We start from the raw sequence: 20430 nt of genomic DNA on the forward strand, positions 1-20430 counted from the left end.
TTTGTTTTAGGCTGTACTAAAACTACATCACACAGAAAGCAAGGTCAGAAGTTAGCTCTTAAAAGCAAGGAATCGATATAGTGCTGATTTCATTTATTGAAAAATTATGCAGAATTTCCTCAGTTGCAGAAAGCCTGGCAAATGCCAAAGTGAGGCAAGGAAAGAGCAAATTGGAAACAATAGATAGTAGTTGGGAATTTCTGACACCCAATAACCTCTAAGGAAAACTGAATGAAATCCCTGGCAAAGGAACTGCAGGGAAGACAATCGCAAAACCATGCATTTGAGAAATTTGGTTTTTCAGCAGTACAGGTACCCCTCAATTTACAAATATTTATTCAACAACTATTCAAACTTAACAACTGGAAAAAAAGGCCTTATGACGGTACTTGCACTTACAACTGTGGCAACATCCCTACAGTCCCGTGATCAAAATTCAGAACCTTGCCAACCAGCACGTATTTACAATGGCTGCCGTGTACTAGGATCATGTAATCTCCATTGGTGACCTTCCCAGCCGGCTTCCAACAAGCAAGGTCAATGGGGGAAAAGTCGATTTGCTTAACAACTACAATTTATTTAACTGCAATGATTCAGTTAACAACAAAAATGGTCAAAAGTCTAGCTGAATGAGGAAACTAGAATATTTAATAAGAGGCAGTAATTCAAACCTTTATATTTAAAAAAAACAGAGTGAAAAAGTCTTATCCCTTTGGTAAATTATTTAGAATTATCTTGCTATTTAGATACGTTTGAAGTAGAGACACCGTATAGATTTCCACATTCCTATAGAAAGCAATGCTGCAAGGGCTAATAAATATGTAAAAATGTTGTGATTCTATCTTCAGTTTCGGTATGTACATTTTTGCTTCATATAACTGTACTACAAGACTATGATGTATTTCTAACTGAACACTATGTAGAGACCATTCAAAATACTATACTGTATGCACACTAAAATATTTCGCCAATACAGGTATTTCTTGACATCCATAATGTAAAACCTCTATAGACCAGAAGCCAAAAGAAGAAATGGCAGAAAGAGATTTTATTATTCTCCTAACTAAATCTCTATGATCTTTCCAAAGCATCTTCCTACAGATCAAAAGAACAGAAAAATCATATGACACAAATTAGGGCCATCCTTATCTTTGAAGGGGCACTTTTATTTTGCTATAACTGTTCATTATTAGTTTTTTTTTAAAAAAAACTTTTCCCTCTGGGAAAGAAAGCTAGTATCACAACTTGCCTATAATAAGCGAAAAAGAGCAGAATAAATTTTGTTTGAACTGTCAACCAAAGAAAGCATTTGTTAAAAAAAAATTAACTATGCTTAACTTGCATTCACATATGTGATCTGAGCACCCTCTACTGTGTAAAATTATTCATCGCAGAAATAGAGAATTAATGCTACCATATTATTCCAGAGCTATATTTCTCCAATGTAAACATTCCTCTAGCCACCCTATAAAAAAAAATTGGCCCCACCCATGATAAAAAAAAATCCCCAAGGAAAACATGTATTCAGTGCTAAGGTAGACAGTAAGAAAAGGTTCTAATGGTGAAAAGGTAAACCTACTTCAAAGGAAAGCAAAAATATAGACATGGTGGAATAAAGGTACTTCTGCATACGAATAGCATAAACAAAATGTAGTTTTGAATCCCATTCACCCTCCTTATCTCACTCCTCTTCATTGCTTACAACTTCCTTACATTAACTATTATTTCTTACTAGATAGTTAGTTTTGGTGCAAAGGAAGGTAAAGTTAGGCAAACCCTTACCAGCTCACTTCGCATGACACTGACTGGAATGATACTTCAACTTTTGCTATGAATACAAACTTAATGAAGAAGAGACTAAAGACCCTTTAATCCCACACATAGCCTTATGCTGTCCCGGATCTTGGGAACAATCACTTACATAAGTGTCATCTATCTTCCATAGCAGCCATAGGTATGGATAATGTAGATCAGAGGTCCCCAACCTTTTGGGCACCAGGGATCGGTTCTGTGGAGAAAGGTTTTTCCCTGCATCCTGCGGATGGGGCTTTGCTTGTTTATGTGGACCGGTTGCTGGTATGCCACGGCTCGGTACTGGTCCACAGACCGGGGGTTGGGGACCCCTAATGTAGATGTTCTCAGCCAGGCCATCATTAATGAAACTTATACTCGGGGTAAATTGAGGGGGGAAGAGGGAAGAGGGAAGAAGGGGGTAGGGGGAAATTGAGAGCTTTTTGGCAATAATTTAGCAGAACTCCATTTTCAGTGTTAATGTGTAGGTGTTTCCTAGTTTGTGCATACTTGAAAACATTCCACAAATAAAAACGTTAAGTATATTTTAGCAAATGTACCAAATAGTTTGTTTGTTTTTTAAAAAAAAAAAACCCAACGAAACATATCCAATGTAAAACAGGGTCTTAATAGCTTAAAAATAGTTACCTTTATTGAAGAACATGGAGGCCATCTGACCCATTTCTACCCTTTCTGTGATTTCAAAAATATTAGGTGCTCCTCGTTTCTCTGAAAATTAGAAGGAACTTTTTAGACCTATAAGTCCAAGCTATTCATATTGTAAACCATTTCCTTCACAGGTGGTCTTCAATTTACAACCATTTGTTTAGCAACTATTAAACGTTACGACACTGAAAAAAATGACTTATGACCAGTCCTCACACTTATGACCATCACAGCCTCCCCACAGTCATCTGATCAAAATCCAGCCACCTGGCAACCAGCATGTATTTACAATGGCTGCCGTGTCCTGGGGTCACATGACCACCATCTGTGATTCTACCAGCCAGCTTCCAACAAGCAAAGTTAATGGGAGAAGCTGAGTTCGCTTAACAACCACGTGATTCCCTTATCAACTGCAATGATTCACTTAACAACTGTAGCTAAAAAGGTCTTAAAATTGGGCATCACTCACTTAACATCTGCCTTGCTTAACAATGGAAATTCTGATCCCAATTGTGGTTATATGTCAAGGACTACCGGTATGTTGTTTATGAAGTACCAATATACTTGTAATAAAAAGAAACATTACAATAGATGCATATTTTTAAACTCATTTTAAACTGTTTTATAGTTAAATTGTTCAATCTCCTCTTGTTTTTCATTCTTTAAATTATTCCTTTGGTTGTACTACTGAGAAATGTATTTGATTAATTATGGACCAGAATTAACCAAAAAAAAAGTATTTCCTTCTTTCTTCTCTAAAGGAGAACAGCTGCTTAAACAGAAGAATGGCTGAAAGATTTGGTTGATGATCCAAAAGAGTAAGTAACAGGGGAGGGGAAGATATATTCACCATTTTAAAGACTTTCCCCCCATGATTTACAAATTTTAGATTTTTTTGATTTATAAAGGTAAACGTGCAAAACATGGAGTAGAATGTTTTGGAGCTCAGACAGAGTTTTGATGTTCTAGTTCAAAACATTAATATTTCATAATCCACAATAATCAGTTTGAAAAATTTGACAAACAACATGACACAGATGTGAAGCACAATAAATAATTTCAGGATGACATAAACCATTAGGAGGACTACACTGTAGAAATAATCCACTATTTCTACATAGTTCTTATAATATTCAACAAGATCAGTCCACAGCAGTCTTATGGAGAAACTTACACATGAGATTTTTTTCCACTATTGCTAAAATGCAAGCTTAAAATTGAAACTGCTTATCTTACACTTTCCATTTAGTATAAAGAAACCAGTCCTATTGTTATACTGTAATGCACAGTACAGAACCGTATCTTGAATTTATCAAAGCAGGTGGAATTTTTGGAATGAAATGTGAAACACTTGTTTTCACAAATAGTTCAAAAGCAGATATTCAGTAAAGTTTATTTAGCAACAATATTTTCTTTCCTGTTGATATGATATTAATTCAGGACATGAGGGAAGAAGGAAACTAGAGTTTACTAACAGTTAAACGCTGTAACTTTTGAGAAGGAAAGAAAGCAACGTAGCGCAGATGCTGCTTCAACTGTTTTGTACCAAGACTGAAAATTATTCTATAAATGTCTCAAGCAAATATGCTAGTTGGAAAGGGGCTGTCATGGGGAGCTTGGAAGATTATAATCTGGAGAATATGGAAGATTATAATATTGATACAAAGCAAAAGTAATTCAACAATGAGCTTGTTTGATATGAGAGCCTGAAAAGATTTAAATTCCTAGCTCCGATTGCTTGCAGAGGCTTTGTACTATACAAGGAATAGATCCAGCTTTTGGCAAATCCCTGTTTACTTGGAATCTGATGATGACATGTAACAAAGGCAAGAGAAAGGGAAAAGAAGAAAATCAAGCACCACTCAAACAAAATGCCCCAAACAAAATAAAATAGGAAAAATGCACTATTTGTTCTACGCAATTTAAAATAATCCTATACTGTAGATGCTGCAAGAGTAAGAATAAATTCAAACAGATGTTAAGACTAATGGGTTTTCATCAAAGTTACTAAATATTGATGGAGGATAATAAAGAAAAAACAAAAATTAAAAGGAATAAGTGGTTTTATAGTTTTGTCTGATGGTTTTATGTATTGATAGCAAGTACTGCAGCAACAGTAAAAAGCAGTTTAAGTGGTTGTAAAATCTTCAGTCCAAGCTGGAGCAGTAATTGAAGTCAAGAGGATAAGTCACACACACAGACCAAAGAAATTGGCTTCTAAACAATTTGAACGATGATTTTATTCTAATAAAAAGATGATGTTGTATGTTTCTGATTGCTGTTATACACTGCAATTACATAAAATGAGCTATAAATAAGCCCACCAAATTTAAAGTAGAATATGATAAAGTTGGGAGCCTACTAAATATGATACTGTACCTAAGCTTGATAAAAAAAAACGGAGTAGAAAGTTCCTATCCTGATTTCAAATAGTGAGCTGACGAATCATTGATACTGATGCAACAGAGCAGTTATTTTCTAATACATATATCATTATTAGAATAAATTTATCTGGGTCACTTATACAGCAGTAGTATCAATAAAAGAAAAACTAAAACCAGGGAGAGCCAAGCTAGCCACTCAGGGGAAGAGAGATTGCCAATCTTGATGTAATCTTCTGTTCCAACTGATCTAGCGCTTTTGAAGGATTTGGTAATCAGATTAACAGGGAACAGGGCCTCACAATGTTGTGGATTAATCTTCTGCAATAAGACCACTTTCATTCATTATTTAGTGATGGACAAGTAGGGAGATCTGGAGTATATTACTAAAGCCTAAGTGAGGATAGGAATGTTCTCTGCTCTGAGTTATCCAACTGTGTATCCAATATTGCAAAGAAGGACAAAATATGTATATCAGATCATTGTTGCATACAATGTGGCCTGGAATAACAAAAATAATTTTTAAATATGCATTTTGGTCATCTGCAAAAGAACAAGCTTTCTACTTTGATAAATTATTTTTTCTATTAAATATGGTTTGCAAAGTATTCCTAATTTTGATTTCACGACGCACTTGTCTTATTTACAGAAAGGTCAAATAAAGGATAAGGATCTTTTTTCACTTGTCTTTGGCATTAACAAAGAACTGTAGAGAAAGACTGATTCTTGTATATTATCAAGATGAAAGTAGAATCAGCTACTTACGCACAGATAGAATTGGCCGTGTTTCTGATCGTTCATAAACATCTGGGTGAACTTCACTATCAGAAACTTCAGATGAAGAATCTTCATCATTATTATCTTCCTAAAAGAGAAAGACATTAATCTAGATCTACAAAAATGAAGAATTATTGTGGAATTTTGACAAGTAAAAGAAAATTAAGCACTAAATGAAAAATGCATTTACTAGCTGAAAAAAGCAAAACTCTTTAGCTGTGGGTCTTTAAAATGCTTAGAATTTCAGTTCCTACTGAATGTCCAATGTAGCGAGAGAGAGAAATGCTGTTTTCAACAAAAGTTCAGAATGATAGGGAACTTATTGTTGTATTTTAAGGGCAGACACAAGAGCAATATTAAAATTTTCCTACTATATTACTTTCCTACCATGTAACAGTATGATTGAAGTGATATCAGATTAAGACATGCCACACAAACCTTGTGCTTTTCCATTCTCTTTAAATGAAGCTGAGCATTTGCTGCAGCCATGGCCTCCATTACAAAAGTTGTGGTCATGTAGCTATAAGAGAATTAGAAGATATCAAGTTATTTAAAACAAAAACGAATCACAGTATCCCATTTATATGAACACATTCATTTAAAAGCTCTGTTCTGAGGAGTTTTCAGGCAATGCTGACTATAGAAAGCAAAGTTAGATATAATGCGGGCAGCCAAACATGCTTTGTATAGAGCAGAGGTGAGATTTTAATTTTTACACTTAGTATCAGTGGAGATTTGGAGAACTCAAGTTAGTTTGTCTACCAATTCTTAGTTTCCCTTGATACTTTGTTTTTCTTCCAGCCAGCTTCAATGGTAGGAGTCAAATGGTAAGGCTTAACAGAATTAACCTGACCAAAATATTGTAGCACTGGATGGAAAGACACATATGGAAAATGCAACATTATATGTAGAATGAATTTGTGACAGATTTTACTCCAACATTTCAAAGAACTATAAACCTGAATTTAAAGATAGGATAGTATATGAAATAGGTCAGTGGTTCAATGCTATATATTAAAGATTGAAAATACTTTTTAAGATCTACTAAGACAATAGCTGGGAGTAAGCGATTCTTCAATAAAAGATGAATATTACAATTTGATTTGTTGAGCTTCGATCCACTTTAGCTATTTTGCTTATTTTTAGCAAAAATGAGCAAAGGATAGAATAATATAAACCTCAAGAATAATATTTTGCTGCTTTACAATTTGAATTAATTTACAAAAATTGAGTGAGAAATCAGTTCTGCTAAGATTAATATATAGTAAGTAACTATTCCCTGGGGTCTAGATAATGATTCCCCCTAAAGGCTTCTTACTATACCAAACATACTTCAGGGATATCACAGATTCAGAAGTGCTTATAGAGAAATGAGTGTATCACGGTAATATTGCAGGAAACATTTCCAACTTGACAGCAGTAAGAAAAATTTCAAGGACAATATAATAGAAATACTACAAATAATTACAAATTGGAACAGAGCCTATCAATATAAAGAAATGAACAGGAAGAAAAATCAAAGCACAAGGTAGGAAATTATAGATAAGCTGTACGTTTTTAAAATAATCTTTCTTACAAAGCTCAGAAGCAATCTATTAAGATTTATGCTTTCCATCCAAAGAAACCATAACTTTTTCAATGCCTTCAGTAATAATTTATAACATTAATTTGCAAACAACTCAGTCTCAACTGAGGGAGAAAAGATACCTGAAAATCAATTTAAAGAAATACTATTACAATGGAAGGTAATAATGCTCACAGTAGAACAATTAAATGTAGGCATAAATTGTAAATAATTAGTTGCATTCATCTAACACAGGGGGTGTCAAACTGCCGGCCCGCAGGCTGGATGCATCATAGCAAAACCACGCTTACCCCATTGCCGGCAATGGCAAAAAAGTTACGATACATCGCAGCACATCATGTGACATTGCGGGTTTGACACCTTTGATCTAACAAGTCCACAAATTTAAACTGACCATTAATGACCACAGTGTATGGAAAGCATTTAAGAGGGGGACTGTCATTTTTTTTATTTGCATCTATTTTTGGGGGGTACAGTAGAGAACAAATTCTTGCATGTTCTGTGCATTTTTAAAGCTCATTCAGAAGTATAAAACTGATCCATTACCATGAAATCTCTATATTTAATGCAAACATTCAGGAGAGAAGTGAAATATATATATTTTTATTTTGCCCAACATGAAATCTTTGCCTCCCTACTCTGCTCAAGGGGGCATTACTGGTGGGGGTTGGGGGAAGAACTATATCATCTAGAGATGGCCAGGCCCTGGGCAGCTAATAATGCAGCCCCACAAGGTAATAAAAACATTGAAAAATAAAGGAAAGTTATTATTTATGTACATTAACTATATTATATATTTTATATGTGGTCCAATACAATTCCTCTTCACTCAATGCAAACCAAAAGGTTGTACAACCATGATCTAGAGGCAGGAGATTAGCCAAAGGAATTTCAACCTGTGTAGGCTACTAGCTACTACATTGTTGTTGTTGTTAATTGCGAAGTCGTGTCCGACTCATCGCGACTCCATGGATAACATCCCTCCAGGCCTTCCTTTCCTCTACCATCTTCTGGAGTCCATTTAAGCTCACGCCTACTGCTTCAGTGACTCCATCCAGCCACCTCATTCTCTGTCGTACCCTTCTTCTGTTGCCCTCAATCTTTCCCAGCATTAGGCCCTTCTCCAGTGAGTCCTTCCTTCTCATTAGGTGGCCAAAGTATTTGAGTTTCAACTTCAGGATCTGGCCTTCTAAAGAGCAGTCGGGGTTGATCTCTTCTAGTACTGACCAGTTTGAACGCCTTGCAGTCCAAGGGACTCGCAGAAGTCTTCTCCTGCACCATAGTTCAAAGGCCTCAATTCTTTTGCGCTCAGCTTTTCTTATGGTCCAACTTTCGCATCCATACATTGCAACTGGAAAAACCATGGCCTTGACTATACACACTTTTGTTGGCAGGGTGATGTCTCTGCTTTTTAGAATATAGATTTGCCATAGCTTTCCTCCCCAGGAGCAAGTGTCTTTTAATTTCTTGTCTGCAGTCCCCATCTGCGGTGATCTTGGAGCCCAGGAAAATAAAATCTGTCACTACCTCCATTTCTTCCCCATCTATTTGCCAGGAATTGAGAGGGCCGGATGCCATGATTTTGGTTTTCTAGCTACTACATTAGCAGAATATAATAGCAGAATATAATTATTTATTTTTCCTGTCTTTAAAAATCCTTTCTTTGTAGTAGCATTTACAGTGAATCAAAAATTACACATCAGTGCCTACCTCTGTAGCATTCTTGCATACCACTCAAAACTCTATTTGTTCAAAATCAAAACTACATTATTTCATTAGTGATTGTTGAGGGTTTTACCTAAAATGCCTCTAAACTGTTTCTCTGATGGGGAAAAAAATATAGCCATCATGTCTTGTATATCTGGAAAAATGTTGCATAATACTTTCAAATGAAAAATCTATCCAGCAGCTAAATTCAATTGACGCTTATATCTAAACTAAATGGCAGATTGTTAGATTGTTTAAAATAACATTACCCAGTTTACCAATACATAAAACCTTTTCTTATTTAATGTTAATATGGCTTTTATCCATGGATGTTTAAAGTAGCATACAGCAAAGAAAATTAAATTTTAAAATATCAGCAAAAAATTAAAGGACTATACTCAAAAAGCAATCCAGGGGACATTAAAATTGAGAGAAAAATATAGGAGAAAATGTTTTACAGACTTTCTGAAAAGCAAATATAACTGCAAAGGCAATCATGTATATATATGCATGTGCTGTATTTACATTTATTAATTCTCCTTTCTTCACTCTGCTAGTCCACTTTGCAGATCTACAAAAGGCCTATGTTATGCAGATTCATTATTCTATTGCCATCTATATTCAACCTGCTTCATTATTTAATCATCAAACAAATTGTTAAGTTTGCATCCATTAAAAATAGGGAAGAATGTACTAAATGACAATTCCTTTAATAATCCTTTTCAGTATCTAGTTCAAAGCCAAGATTATTATGGGAAGCCTGATCATCACAATATAAAAGACAGCAGTGCCAAAACTGTATTAGCCACTGGACTAATCCACCTTTTGGGAAACAAAAACACAAAGGCAGTGGATTTGCACAGCAACAAAACACTTAATAAAATCCTAAATATAAATATGGATATCAACTAATAAATGCTTTATTTAATAATGGATTAGAAATATATCTACCCTTATACAAGGCATGGAAAAAGTAGTAAGCACAAGAAGTAAAAGACACGAGAGAACAAAAATCTAACTAGATCTCATTCATACCAACACTATTCACTATCTTTTTCATTCTTGCAAGCCACTTTTGCTTCTACCAGTTCCCTGCATGGCCTGATGTAATGCCTTTTGTACTGTAAACTTCTCTTTTTTCAAGATCTCATCCAATTACAACTCCCTTTCCTCCTCACACATTCACTTTTCCTTCATGTTTTGGTTTCATGATTAAATTCTCATTCATTCTCTCTATGGAACTAAACCATCTGAATGGAGTTTGTTTGTATTGAGCAGTCATTTTTCTACATTCAGGCATCACTAAACATTCTTGACTTTGTCTCTTCTTTCCATTAAGACTCAATGTTTTCTTGTTTTACCATACATACTTTTAAGTAATGCATTTTCAGTGCATTTAGTTTTCACAGTGAGATCTTTAACCTCCATGCTTTTTAAATAGCAATAGCACTTAAGACTTATATACCGCTCCTTATGCTTTACAGCCCTCTCTGAGTGATTTGCAATGTCGGCCTATTGCCCCCAACAATCTGGGTCCTCATTTTACCAATCTCGGAAGGATGGAAGACTGAGTCAACCTCGAGCTCGTCAGGATAGAACTCCATACTGTGGACAGAGTTTGCCGGTAATACTGCATCCTAACTACTGTGCCACCAGGGCTCAGATGAAATGTACTAAATATTTCAGTATATGCAATAGGCAAGAATAGACATGGATCTTTAGTTATCTTAATTAACCTATGAAGCATAATTTTAAAAAGAGAATCTGATTTCAGCAAATTTTCATTGAAACAATGATTATTGAATATACCACGTGTAAAACAGCATTTTCTGCATGTATCAGACTATTCAGAGAACACTTCTTCTATGATATTCAGTATATAACAGTTCAATTCACCAAGAAATCCTAAAGCTATCTTCATGTGTTAGTTGTCTAACAAACTGAAGACATTCAGCTTCCATTAACTTTAATAATAGCAGCTAAGTAAACAACATTGGAAAGCAGGGGTGTCAAACAGCCGGCCCGCGGGCCGGTTTCATCATACTGAAGCCGCACCCACCCTATTGCTGGCAATGCAAAAAGAGTCGCAATATGTCGCGACACGTCATGTGGTGTGGCGAGTTTGACACCCGTGCTGTAAAGCATTAGAAGCACCTAACTACGTAAAAGTATAGAAAAAATGGCTTTAAGACTAGGATACATTTGTTAAAAAACTGTCGTTCATAAAATTTAGGAATGACATATAATTTTCAAGGCAATTATATTTTCATATAGTTCCAGGAGGTGAAACACTAGTAGACCTAGGCTGATCTTGAAAAAAAAAAAACCAGGTCAAATCTTGTAGTACCTGGACAGGAGAACACCAGGAAATTTCAAAGATATAAATTAAACTGTTTTTTTTTTTAAAAAAAGGCAGCAATAACAAAGAGCATAGATGTATCAATGTAATTGCTAAGAATAAAGCTTGACAGATGATTTTTTAAAAAAAAAATCATATATCATTATACTTAAAATAAGTGTGTATTTACTGTGCTATTTCAATTTGCCAAAAATCAATTAAAACAAGAATTCAGTCTATTGGCAGCAAAAGTAGGTCACACAGCTGGTTTGTTATCAAAAGACAGTTTCTTATTTCTTTCACTATGATTCCCAATTCCATTGTGTGGATCATGCCACTGTTGCTCAGGTCTTTTACCAGCTCTACTTTTTTAACCTTAGTTTTAACCTTAGTTTTAAAGATGTCCAAAGATGCTGCTGAATTTGATTTACAGAGTTAAAGCAGTATGATATTGAACATACTAGTTGGTAGCCATACTGAAAATATGCAACAAAGAAAGTTGGTGTCCAACGAGCTGCAGCTAATCCCAGGTATATCTCCACACACCTCTTGTTTTAGCCAAATTAACAGAAGTAACATGTAGCAAAATCTTACCTCATAAATCCCAAGAACATTATTAGAATAAGGCTGACAAGCCAACCAGCAGTAGCAAAGGCCTTTGGCATAGTTAAAGCTCCTGTGCCAACTATGAGGTTGAACATGTAAATCAGGCCAACCTGCAATGAGAGAATAGAAACATTTAATAGAAACTAATTAAATTAGTTCCATCTTTGGGCAAATATAGTAGCAATCTCCATATGTGCAATTCACTTAGGTATTATGACTATGTGATTTCAGAAGTCTAATAGCCAATGAAAATAATCTTTGCTAGTCCATATTAACTGTTCCAGTAATAATACTGTTTTATGATACGAAGGGGTTTTTTTTTCCCCCTTAACTCATGCAGGTGGTTCATTTGGCACAGTATAAGCCTGCAAAGAAATGTTTCAGTCAATGACTTTGCCAAATGCATCTGATGTGCTTAATGGGGCCTGTAGAGCAGTGGGTGGAACTAAATAAGGTCATCGTGGACAAAGCAATCTAAATCTGGCTTGCTACCATCTGTTCCTACCTATCCAGAACTTCCTACTTGCATTAATTCTTATGTTTCCTGCAAGACATAAAAAAAAGATCTCCTTAAAATTAATCAAGGGCTTCCTATAAAATTTATCTAGCAATATATTACTTTTCATTGATATTACTTATCACTACCTTTTCTTTCCATACTTCTGTGCAAGGTAGATTTATTTCTTGAAGCCTGGTCTGCCTATATCTTTGGTAACCTTCTTTCACCTGGGAGCCCTCTTCCATCTATTCTAGAACCTACATTTCTTCAGCAGCCAAAACTGCTTAAATCCCACTTGGTTTGCCAACCATCTTCAGCTCCTTTTTCCAAGTTCAGCAACTTCCTTCCAGGCAGCTTCCTAGCCTATTTCACCTTTCTCCCCCTCCTTATATATGTGAAAACCTTAAATTTGTTTCGCTACCAGCATTTCCCAAATAGAGTTTAACAGCTTGAAGTACAGTTCATATGCTGGGAGACAATTGACAGGATGGCAAAGAATGCTTGGTTATTCAATTTTGTTACACTCTTATAAAAACTCTTTTGCAAATTATAAGGAAGCATTCCTATTTAGATTCGAAATAGATCAATAAATTCTCAAGTAGGCTACGTACCCGGATAGTGCTGGTTTTGGGAGCCATTGTGCACAAAAGCACAGTGTGTTTAGTATGAAGAGAACTAGTTTGGCAGAAAGCCAATTCTGAGCAAGAAATTCATATAGTATAACTAAACATAGAACACTTCCTAAAAGTACAAGATAATGGCAGGAAAAAAAACAAATCCTATAAAATTTACTGTACTTATCAGAACTGTAGGAAACACAAAAAGGGGGAAAAGAAGGGGAAAATAAAAGAAAATATCGTTATTGCCTTCAACTGCTTTATTAGAAATTCTGTACATAAAGCAGCTCTCTCTATAGAACTCCATCTTCACTGTCAAAATATATTTATTTCTTGTACTACAATATATGGGATTCCTGGGAAAAGAATCCAGTGGATTGCGATTCTCGGTAAGAGCAGCTGGAGGGTTGGGTCTCCATCTTTTCCTGTCACTGTTTGGTTTTTTTAGGCATGCCTGTTTTAACCTCATGTCTTGAAGTTTCCTTTGGTTTTAACCTACATTTTAATTGCTAAATTGAAAGCAGATGGAGTTTGCGGAATAGGCTTATTATATGGAACCAGAAGACAACTGTTGGGAGATGCCGTGTTTTGATTTGTGGGAAAATTTATGAACCACAAGTGCTGCAGAGATAATCTCAACTAATACTTATGACTTGGGGAGTGAGATGCAATTATTTGATCCCAAATAGTTCAAGGAAATGTTTTATTACTAAGAATCAACTGAGGATATGTGATCCTGGATGAATCAGAAATAATGATTGCAGTGGGTTTATGGTTTATTAGAAGCCATTTGTGGACTTTCTGAGTTAATTATAATAACAGATATTTAACAGGAGGCTTTGAAATTTTAGCTTGTTGGGATTATCTGTTAACTGCTTTTTTACAGTAGACAGTTGATAGGTCAAATTGGCTGATCAATAATAGATTTTCATATTTGTAATATTTTTAATGCCATACAGTAATTTAGTAAATAGAGATTTAGAAATTCCTAAATTGAGAACCTGTTTTGCAAGAGGGGAAAAACTATTAAAGTTGAAATATATTTATCAGTAATCAACTGGGAGGACAATCTATGTGTATCTTTGTTACCTTGTCTTTATGCACATTTTTTAGTTTAGTTTTTTTTTTTTTCGTTTTTGCCTTTTTGTCTTTTTTCTTTTCTCTCTCTCTCTCTCTTTCTTTGGATTTGGAGCCCACTTCTCTATATCTTTTTTCTTTCTTTTCCACTTTTCTTTTATTTTTCATTGGTCAATAAAATGCCCATTATATAGAACATAATGTAAGAGTACCTTTGCACCTAAAGACCCTGACGCATTTCTGAATTAAAAAAAATTAAAAAGCTTAGCATTGCTGTATTTTCAATTTGGAAATCATGAGTCATAAAGATGATCTCAATTTATCTCTTGTTGCACACATTATATTTTATCAAATATTGTGTTAACCTGGACTCTGAAATTAATGCTTAATTTACCTTTAAAAACAGATGAAACAATTCTATCAAGCTTATATACCTACTGCCTCTTAAATAAAGCTGAGACACCACCATCAATATTAAGCAAAAATATATCGATGGAAAAATAACATGAAAAAAATATTCCCTTAAAACAAACAATTTTAATACAGGTAGTCCTCGACTTACAAGCACAAATGAGCCCAGAATTTAGGTTTCTAAGTGAGAAATTTGTTAAGTGAGTTTTGCCTCATTTTACAACTTTTCTTGCCACATTTGTTATGTGAATCACTGCAGTTGTTAAATTAGTAACACGGTTGTTAAGTGAATCTGGCTTCCCCATTGACTTTGCTTGTCAGAAGGTCGCAAAAGGTGATCACATGATTCCGGAACACTGCAATCATCATAAATAGGAACCAGATGTCAAGCATCCAACTGTAAATCACATGACCATGGGGATGCTGCAATAGTCATAAGTGTGAAAAATGGTCACAAGTCACTTTGTTCAGTGCTGTTGTAACTTTGAATGGTCACTAAATAAAGTGTTGTAAGTTGAGTACTACCTGTAATTAAGGCTTTTCATTACATTTTTGTTATTATGAAAGCAGGAAGCATGTTATTATGTCAGCAGGAAGCATTGTTAAATTTCTTTTAAAAACGTGTTGCCTGAATTCTGCAAAGAATATCTACTTGTTTATTTATAAATTTGTTTCTGTACCCTTTGGCACTCAAAAATTTATTAAAAAGGCACTATACACTAATGCTTTCTTTAAATTTGAATTTATATGAAATGTAGATATACGGTAATCATTTACTATTTTCAAATCCTTTGCTAGGTCAAATACAATGAGGTGCGAAATGATCAAAACAATATTCAGTATCAAAACCCAATTTAGAAATTAGCTGTAATGTGTTCCATAATTTGGAGAAAAGAAAAAAACAAGCACAATAAATTACCCCATATAAAATTACAATTTTGCATGCTAATACTGGACTAAACATAAACATACATTAAGTGGCTATACCAATGCTACACACTTACATAAGGAGAGTAGAGTTCCCCTGTATCAGTAATGCTTCCAGCCATGCTGAAAAGAATTTAAGGGCTTGAGACAAGATATGTTGTCAGTTGTATTTGTTCCAGTCACTATTAACCTGAAAAACACAAATAGTTAACTTTTTTACAAAGTTACTTACAATTATTAAGAACTGAATCTACTACGTAACACATTTTACTGAATTAAAAATAGTATCAGAGACTTCAAATTAACCATCTAGAGTTTAACCAATCCAAATATCACTAATTTCCATGCCATTGCTTTATTAAACAACTCTAAGATTTTCTCTGCTTGAAATTGGATAGCTGCAAGTAAAAGGCACTCTTGCCCTTGTTAGTTCCTAATTGGTTCTATACCATAGGGCAACACTTACATTATTTCAAGGGGAAGCTAAGTATGAGATCATAGTAATATATATAATTACTTCATAATAGAAAATTCAATGAAGTAAAGAGAATACAGTATATCAGTTGCAAATAAAGTCAGTCAATCAAGCAGAAAGCTGCAAGAAACCTGTTGGACAAAACATTTTCTACAGAATAAAGTGTATTTACTGGATTTATATCCCGTCTTTCTATAATCCAAAAAAGCACAAATGTGACTTTACAATATCTAGCTATAACTCCTTAATTGGACTGTTGCAAGATTCAACAGATTAACTCTCAGTATTTCTGACCAAAGACAAAAGATTAATACATCCCAAAGACCTTAATGCAAAGTACTGTTTCCCTCGTCAGAAAAGTGTTTTGCTCAAATGCACATTTAAAAACCTCCAAAATGTCTCAGAAATCAAACTGAAAGTAATCCAACTTTTTTTTGTTAACAGACCATCCTACCAAATAGACACAACTTATATGGGATATAATCAGATTTTGTTTTTAAAAATGTATTATTTATTCCTAATTGTCAGTTTTACATATTTCATAATGAAAATCTCTTTTGCCAATATTCTCGTTTTGAAGTGGAGCCTAAGAAATATTGAATCATTCCAAAATCCATTATAAATATTTTCCAACTTGTAGCAAAGATTGCTTAACATCATTAAAGGTACTAGAATCCCATTACCGTTCTCATTCGAATTGATCTTTCATCATTATTAAAACACGTTTATCAATGGTGGAGAGATTGCAACAATCAATACTGCAACTACAGGTACTGTAAGGATAAATGAGAAGTAATGAATACTGTATTCATTGCGGGGAGGACCAGGAGTGGCAGTCAGAGGAAAGTTGGCCAATGACAGCACTAGCTATCTAATTCTGTTTTTATCCTATTTTTCTTTCTTTGCAATGATATTAATGCTAAAGTACTGCTATATGATTCCTTAAGCTTTAATAACCAACAGGGATTATTTCCCACCTCTATTCAATAGGCTTACATGTTACTTTAGCTCTTGGGGAAAAAATGTATTGCCTTTCCAATACCCTTTCAACCTACCTCAGTCATGAACTAAATAAGTAAGGCTATCATTTTGGATTAGAAAAGATAGGTGTAGAGACAGAATGGCATTAGGAGTTTATGTTCAAGTTCTGATTCAGTGTATACTTCAATAGACAAACACAATAAAATAGATTCCCTGACCATCTTATTCTGAACACACTGATGTTCTCATCTTAGCCTCACTGCATGGAGAACAATGACATTTCTTGTGCCAGGCAATAAAAATGCTGTTCTTACTCTCAATGTTTCTTAGGGTTGAGGACAACCCCAAGGTATAGCAGCTTGAAAGGGAGCTTTTGTCAGTCAGGAAATAAGTCAGGAAGAGTGAATGAAGACTTAGGCTATTAGGAAGTAAAGCCTTGTTTGAACTCTCCTCTGGATGACTTTTGTTTTTTTTAACTACTCAGCAACAAGAAAATCCCTCCTACGGGTTTAAAGAGCTACCTTTAAAGCTAATAAGAAGAGAGAGCAGAATTTATATCCGCACCCAGAAAAGTAACAGGGAGGAAAGACTTTCTCTTGAAAGCACACTTGCTAGTAGATTCTTACTTAATCAATTTCCAATCAGGAAATTAGGCTGACAAGATTCTGCATGGAACAGAGGCTGGACTAGATGACCTCTGAGCTTCTTTCTACCACTTATGACTCTATGTAAAACACTTGATATAAGCTACCGGTTTATTATGATGCAATTTGATACAGATGAATGAGTTTTGTGTGGCATCAGCTAGTACCAGGATGCTTTTTATTTTTCATTTGGTCAAGTCCATGTTGTTTTCCTAGAATAATACAAAGTGTTTTGCCATCAGATTCTTCCAAAATGTCTCTTCAACTTTGCAATCTAATCTATTTTTCCATATAAGTACTAAACCAAACCAAACCAATTATTGGGCAAAATCTAGAAATCTTGGTGGAAATGGGAATGGCCTATGACTGCTAGTGATATTTTTCACAAAGCAGAGTCTTAACTCTTCATTTGTATACACAACTCATGAACAAGCTGACTCCAATTTAAATACAGTGTTCATGATAAACATCAATACTTTCTTTTGGTGTACTTCATTTTTTAGAAAATCTTCCTCAAATTGCAGGTATTTTTCTTCTATCAACAAAAATATTACATGAAGAGTGTTCCCCAAAATAATCCACTTTTTATCAACATCTCTGAACTTTACAGTAAAGTAAAAGGATAACCCTTTTCACTAAGCAGATGTCTTGCATCTGCAATAGGTTTTATCTTTAAAAGACAAAATATTCATTTACCTCTTCTCTACTGACATCCTCCATCCCATACAGGCTTTCTACAGCACCCAAAAATCAGCTTTTAAAAAGTATGGTGGGGACAGATCACCTGACTCCCACGTGAGACTGCATAGTAATTTTAATTAAGCACTTGTCTTTTTAAAAAAATTCTTCAACAACACACATACACAATGAATAAAAAGTACAAGGTAGTCAACTTATGACCACAATTGAGCCCAAAATTTCTGTTGCTAAGTGAGACAGTTCTTAAATGAATTTTGCTCCATTTTATGATCTTTCTTGCTATAGTTGTTAAGTGATCCTTTGCAGTAGCTCACTTAACAATTGTTAAGTGAATCTGGCTTTCCCATTGACTTTGCTTGTCAGAAGATTGCAAAAGGTGATCACATGACCCCAGGACACTGTGACTATCATAAATATGAGTCAGTTGCCAAGCATCTGAATTTTGATCATGTGACCATGGGGGATGCTGCAACAGTCATAAGTGTGAAAAATAGTCATAAGTCACTTTTTTCAGTGCCACTGTAACTTGAACAGTCAGTAAATGAACTGTTGTTAAATGAAGGATTACCTGTATGGTACACATAGAACATCAGCTCCTATTTTAAACACATTACCTCTTGATCCTATGGAATAAAACTGGACGATCTTTCTATAACATTAACATAGAGCCAGTTCATAAATCAGTAATGAATTTATCTTGAATCCAGGACCGTAAATACAGACTCCAATATTTTTTTCACTTCACCGTGTACTCCCTAAAACCATAATTATATACAATTAAATTTATCAATTAATTCTAATTTTAGGACTGTTATTCAGAATATGGATTTGGGAAAGGCAATACTGCATAAAGATGTGATTAACCAGCACCTTAGTCTCCTTACTTATTGTTTGCTTATTATACAGCATTGCACACATTTCCTAGATTACATCCTTCGGAGGCTTACGATCAGCACGCCTTTCAACCTGGGGCAATTTGAACTGTAACCACATGCACACGCGTGTCTGCCCCTGAAACGATGCTGACGACCGTCCTAACACGAAGTCGCCTCCCCTCCCGTTAGCAACGCCCAAAGCGAATTTCACGGGACTTTAGTCATCCTCTACACGGGCTCTTTCGAAAAGCACTTCAGAGCTGCATTCCCTGCCGTTAGAAAGCCAAATAAAACCTCTGCCAGCGCTGCTCCGGGAATGCCACGTCCCTGAGGCTCGCCCAGCCGCGGCTTCCTCTTCCCATTCTGCCTCCCAGGGCTGCGGCTTCGCCATGCCGCCATGCCTCCCATCCCGCAAACCACCACGAAACCTCCTTCCTTATCTCTAAAAACCTTTACCAGGAACAACCGCAAGCCCAGAGAAACCCAAGGCAGAGGCTGCAGCCGCAACTCCAAGCCGGCTCCCTTCATGCTATACCCAGGGAAGTGAAGGCACGGACAGCGCATGCGCACCCCCGGCTAAAAGGGGCCACTTCGACTACTACGGAAAGCAACAACCCGGACTACAGCTGTTCGAGCCGCTTCCTACGTCAATCGGGCAGCTTCTCGAGCAGGAGATCGCGAGGCGGATTGAGGCTCAACGGCTACCGTAGTGTTCAGTTAAGGGAGGGAGGGCCTTACAACTGCGCAAGCGTGGAGATCGAGGAATTGAGAGATCGCGGGAAATGCGCGCTTGTCACCTGTTGCCTTTCAGTGTTGCGGCAGACGGGGCTGGCGTGGGCGACGGAGTGGGTGGGCTTCGTATCCTTTCGTGAGCTTTGTTGGCTTTTGCTTTCCTTCCTTCAGGAACAGAGATATTAAAGACCCAGCTCGAAGTACACTTAGGAAGGGAACGATCCTCAAAACTCAGTGGGGCGCTATCTTTCTCTATGACTTAAACAGTGAAAGATAGGTCGGCAGCACGCAAGTCTAACATACAGTTGGCCAGTTTGTGACTCATGATTGATTGATTGATTGATTGATTGATTGATTGATTGATTATGTACCATCAAGCCAAGCAAGCGTATCTGAAATAGTATAGGGTCTCCTGCTTGAGTAGGGGGTTGGACTAGAAGACCTCCAAGATCCCTTCCAGCTCTATTCTGATTGAAACATCAAACACATAGACAAGATTTTCTCCATGAGGATGTGTTGGATAATTTGAGGTGTGATACATCTATACCTTACAAAATCAGAATAGTGCAAGCCATGGCATTCCCTGTGACACTACCTGAAAGCAAAAATTGGACTTTGAAGAAGCTGGTTAGGAAGAGTAGT

At 35.8% G+C, this 20430-nt stretch overlaps 1 protein-coding gene across 1 annotated transcript in view; it reads right to left on the reverse strand.

Annotated features, from left to right (window-relative positions):
• TMEM104 (transmembrane protein 104) overlaps positions 1-19614 on the reverse strand; it is a 77117-nt gene extending 57503 nt beyond the window's left edge. Inside the window, exons 1-6 of the mRNA XM_015819856.1 lie at positions 19513-19614; positions 15460-15572; positions 11840-11961; positions 6054-6135; positions 5604-5703; positions 2440-2520 (exon numbers count right to left, since the gene is read on the reverse strand). Of these exons, the coding sequence (XP_015675342.1) occupies positions 2440-2520; positions 5604-5703; positions 6054-6135; positions 11840-11961; positions 15460-15504 (430 nt within the window). The 5' untranslated portion in view covers positions 15505-15572; positions 19513-19614. The remainder of the gene's footprint in view (positions 1-2439; positions 2521-5603; positions 5704-6053; positions 6136-11839; positions 11962-15459; positions 15573-19512) is intronic.
• Between the last annotated feature and the right edge of the window lie 816 nt (positions 19615-20430).

Source organism: Protobothrops mucrosquamatus, unplaced genomic scaffold (assembly GCF_001527695.2).
Source record: "Protobothrops mucrosquamatus isolate PMUCROS unplaced genomic scaffold, P.Mucros_1.0 scaffold1002, whole genome shotgun sequence".
Taxonomy (NCBI): Eukaryota; Metazoa; Chordata; class Lepidosauria; order Squamata; family Viperidae; genus Protobothrops; species Protobothrops mucrosquamatus.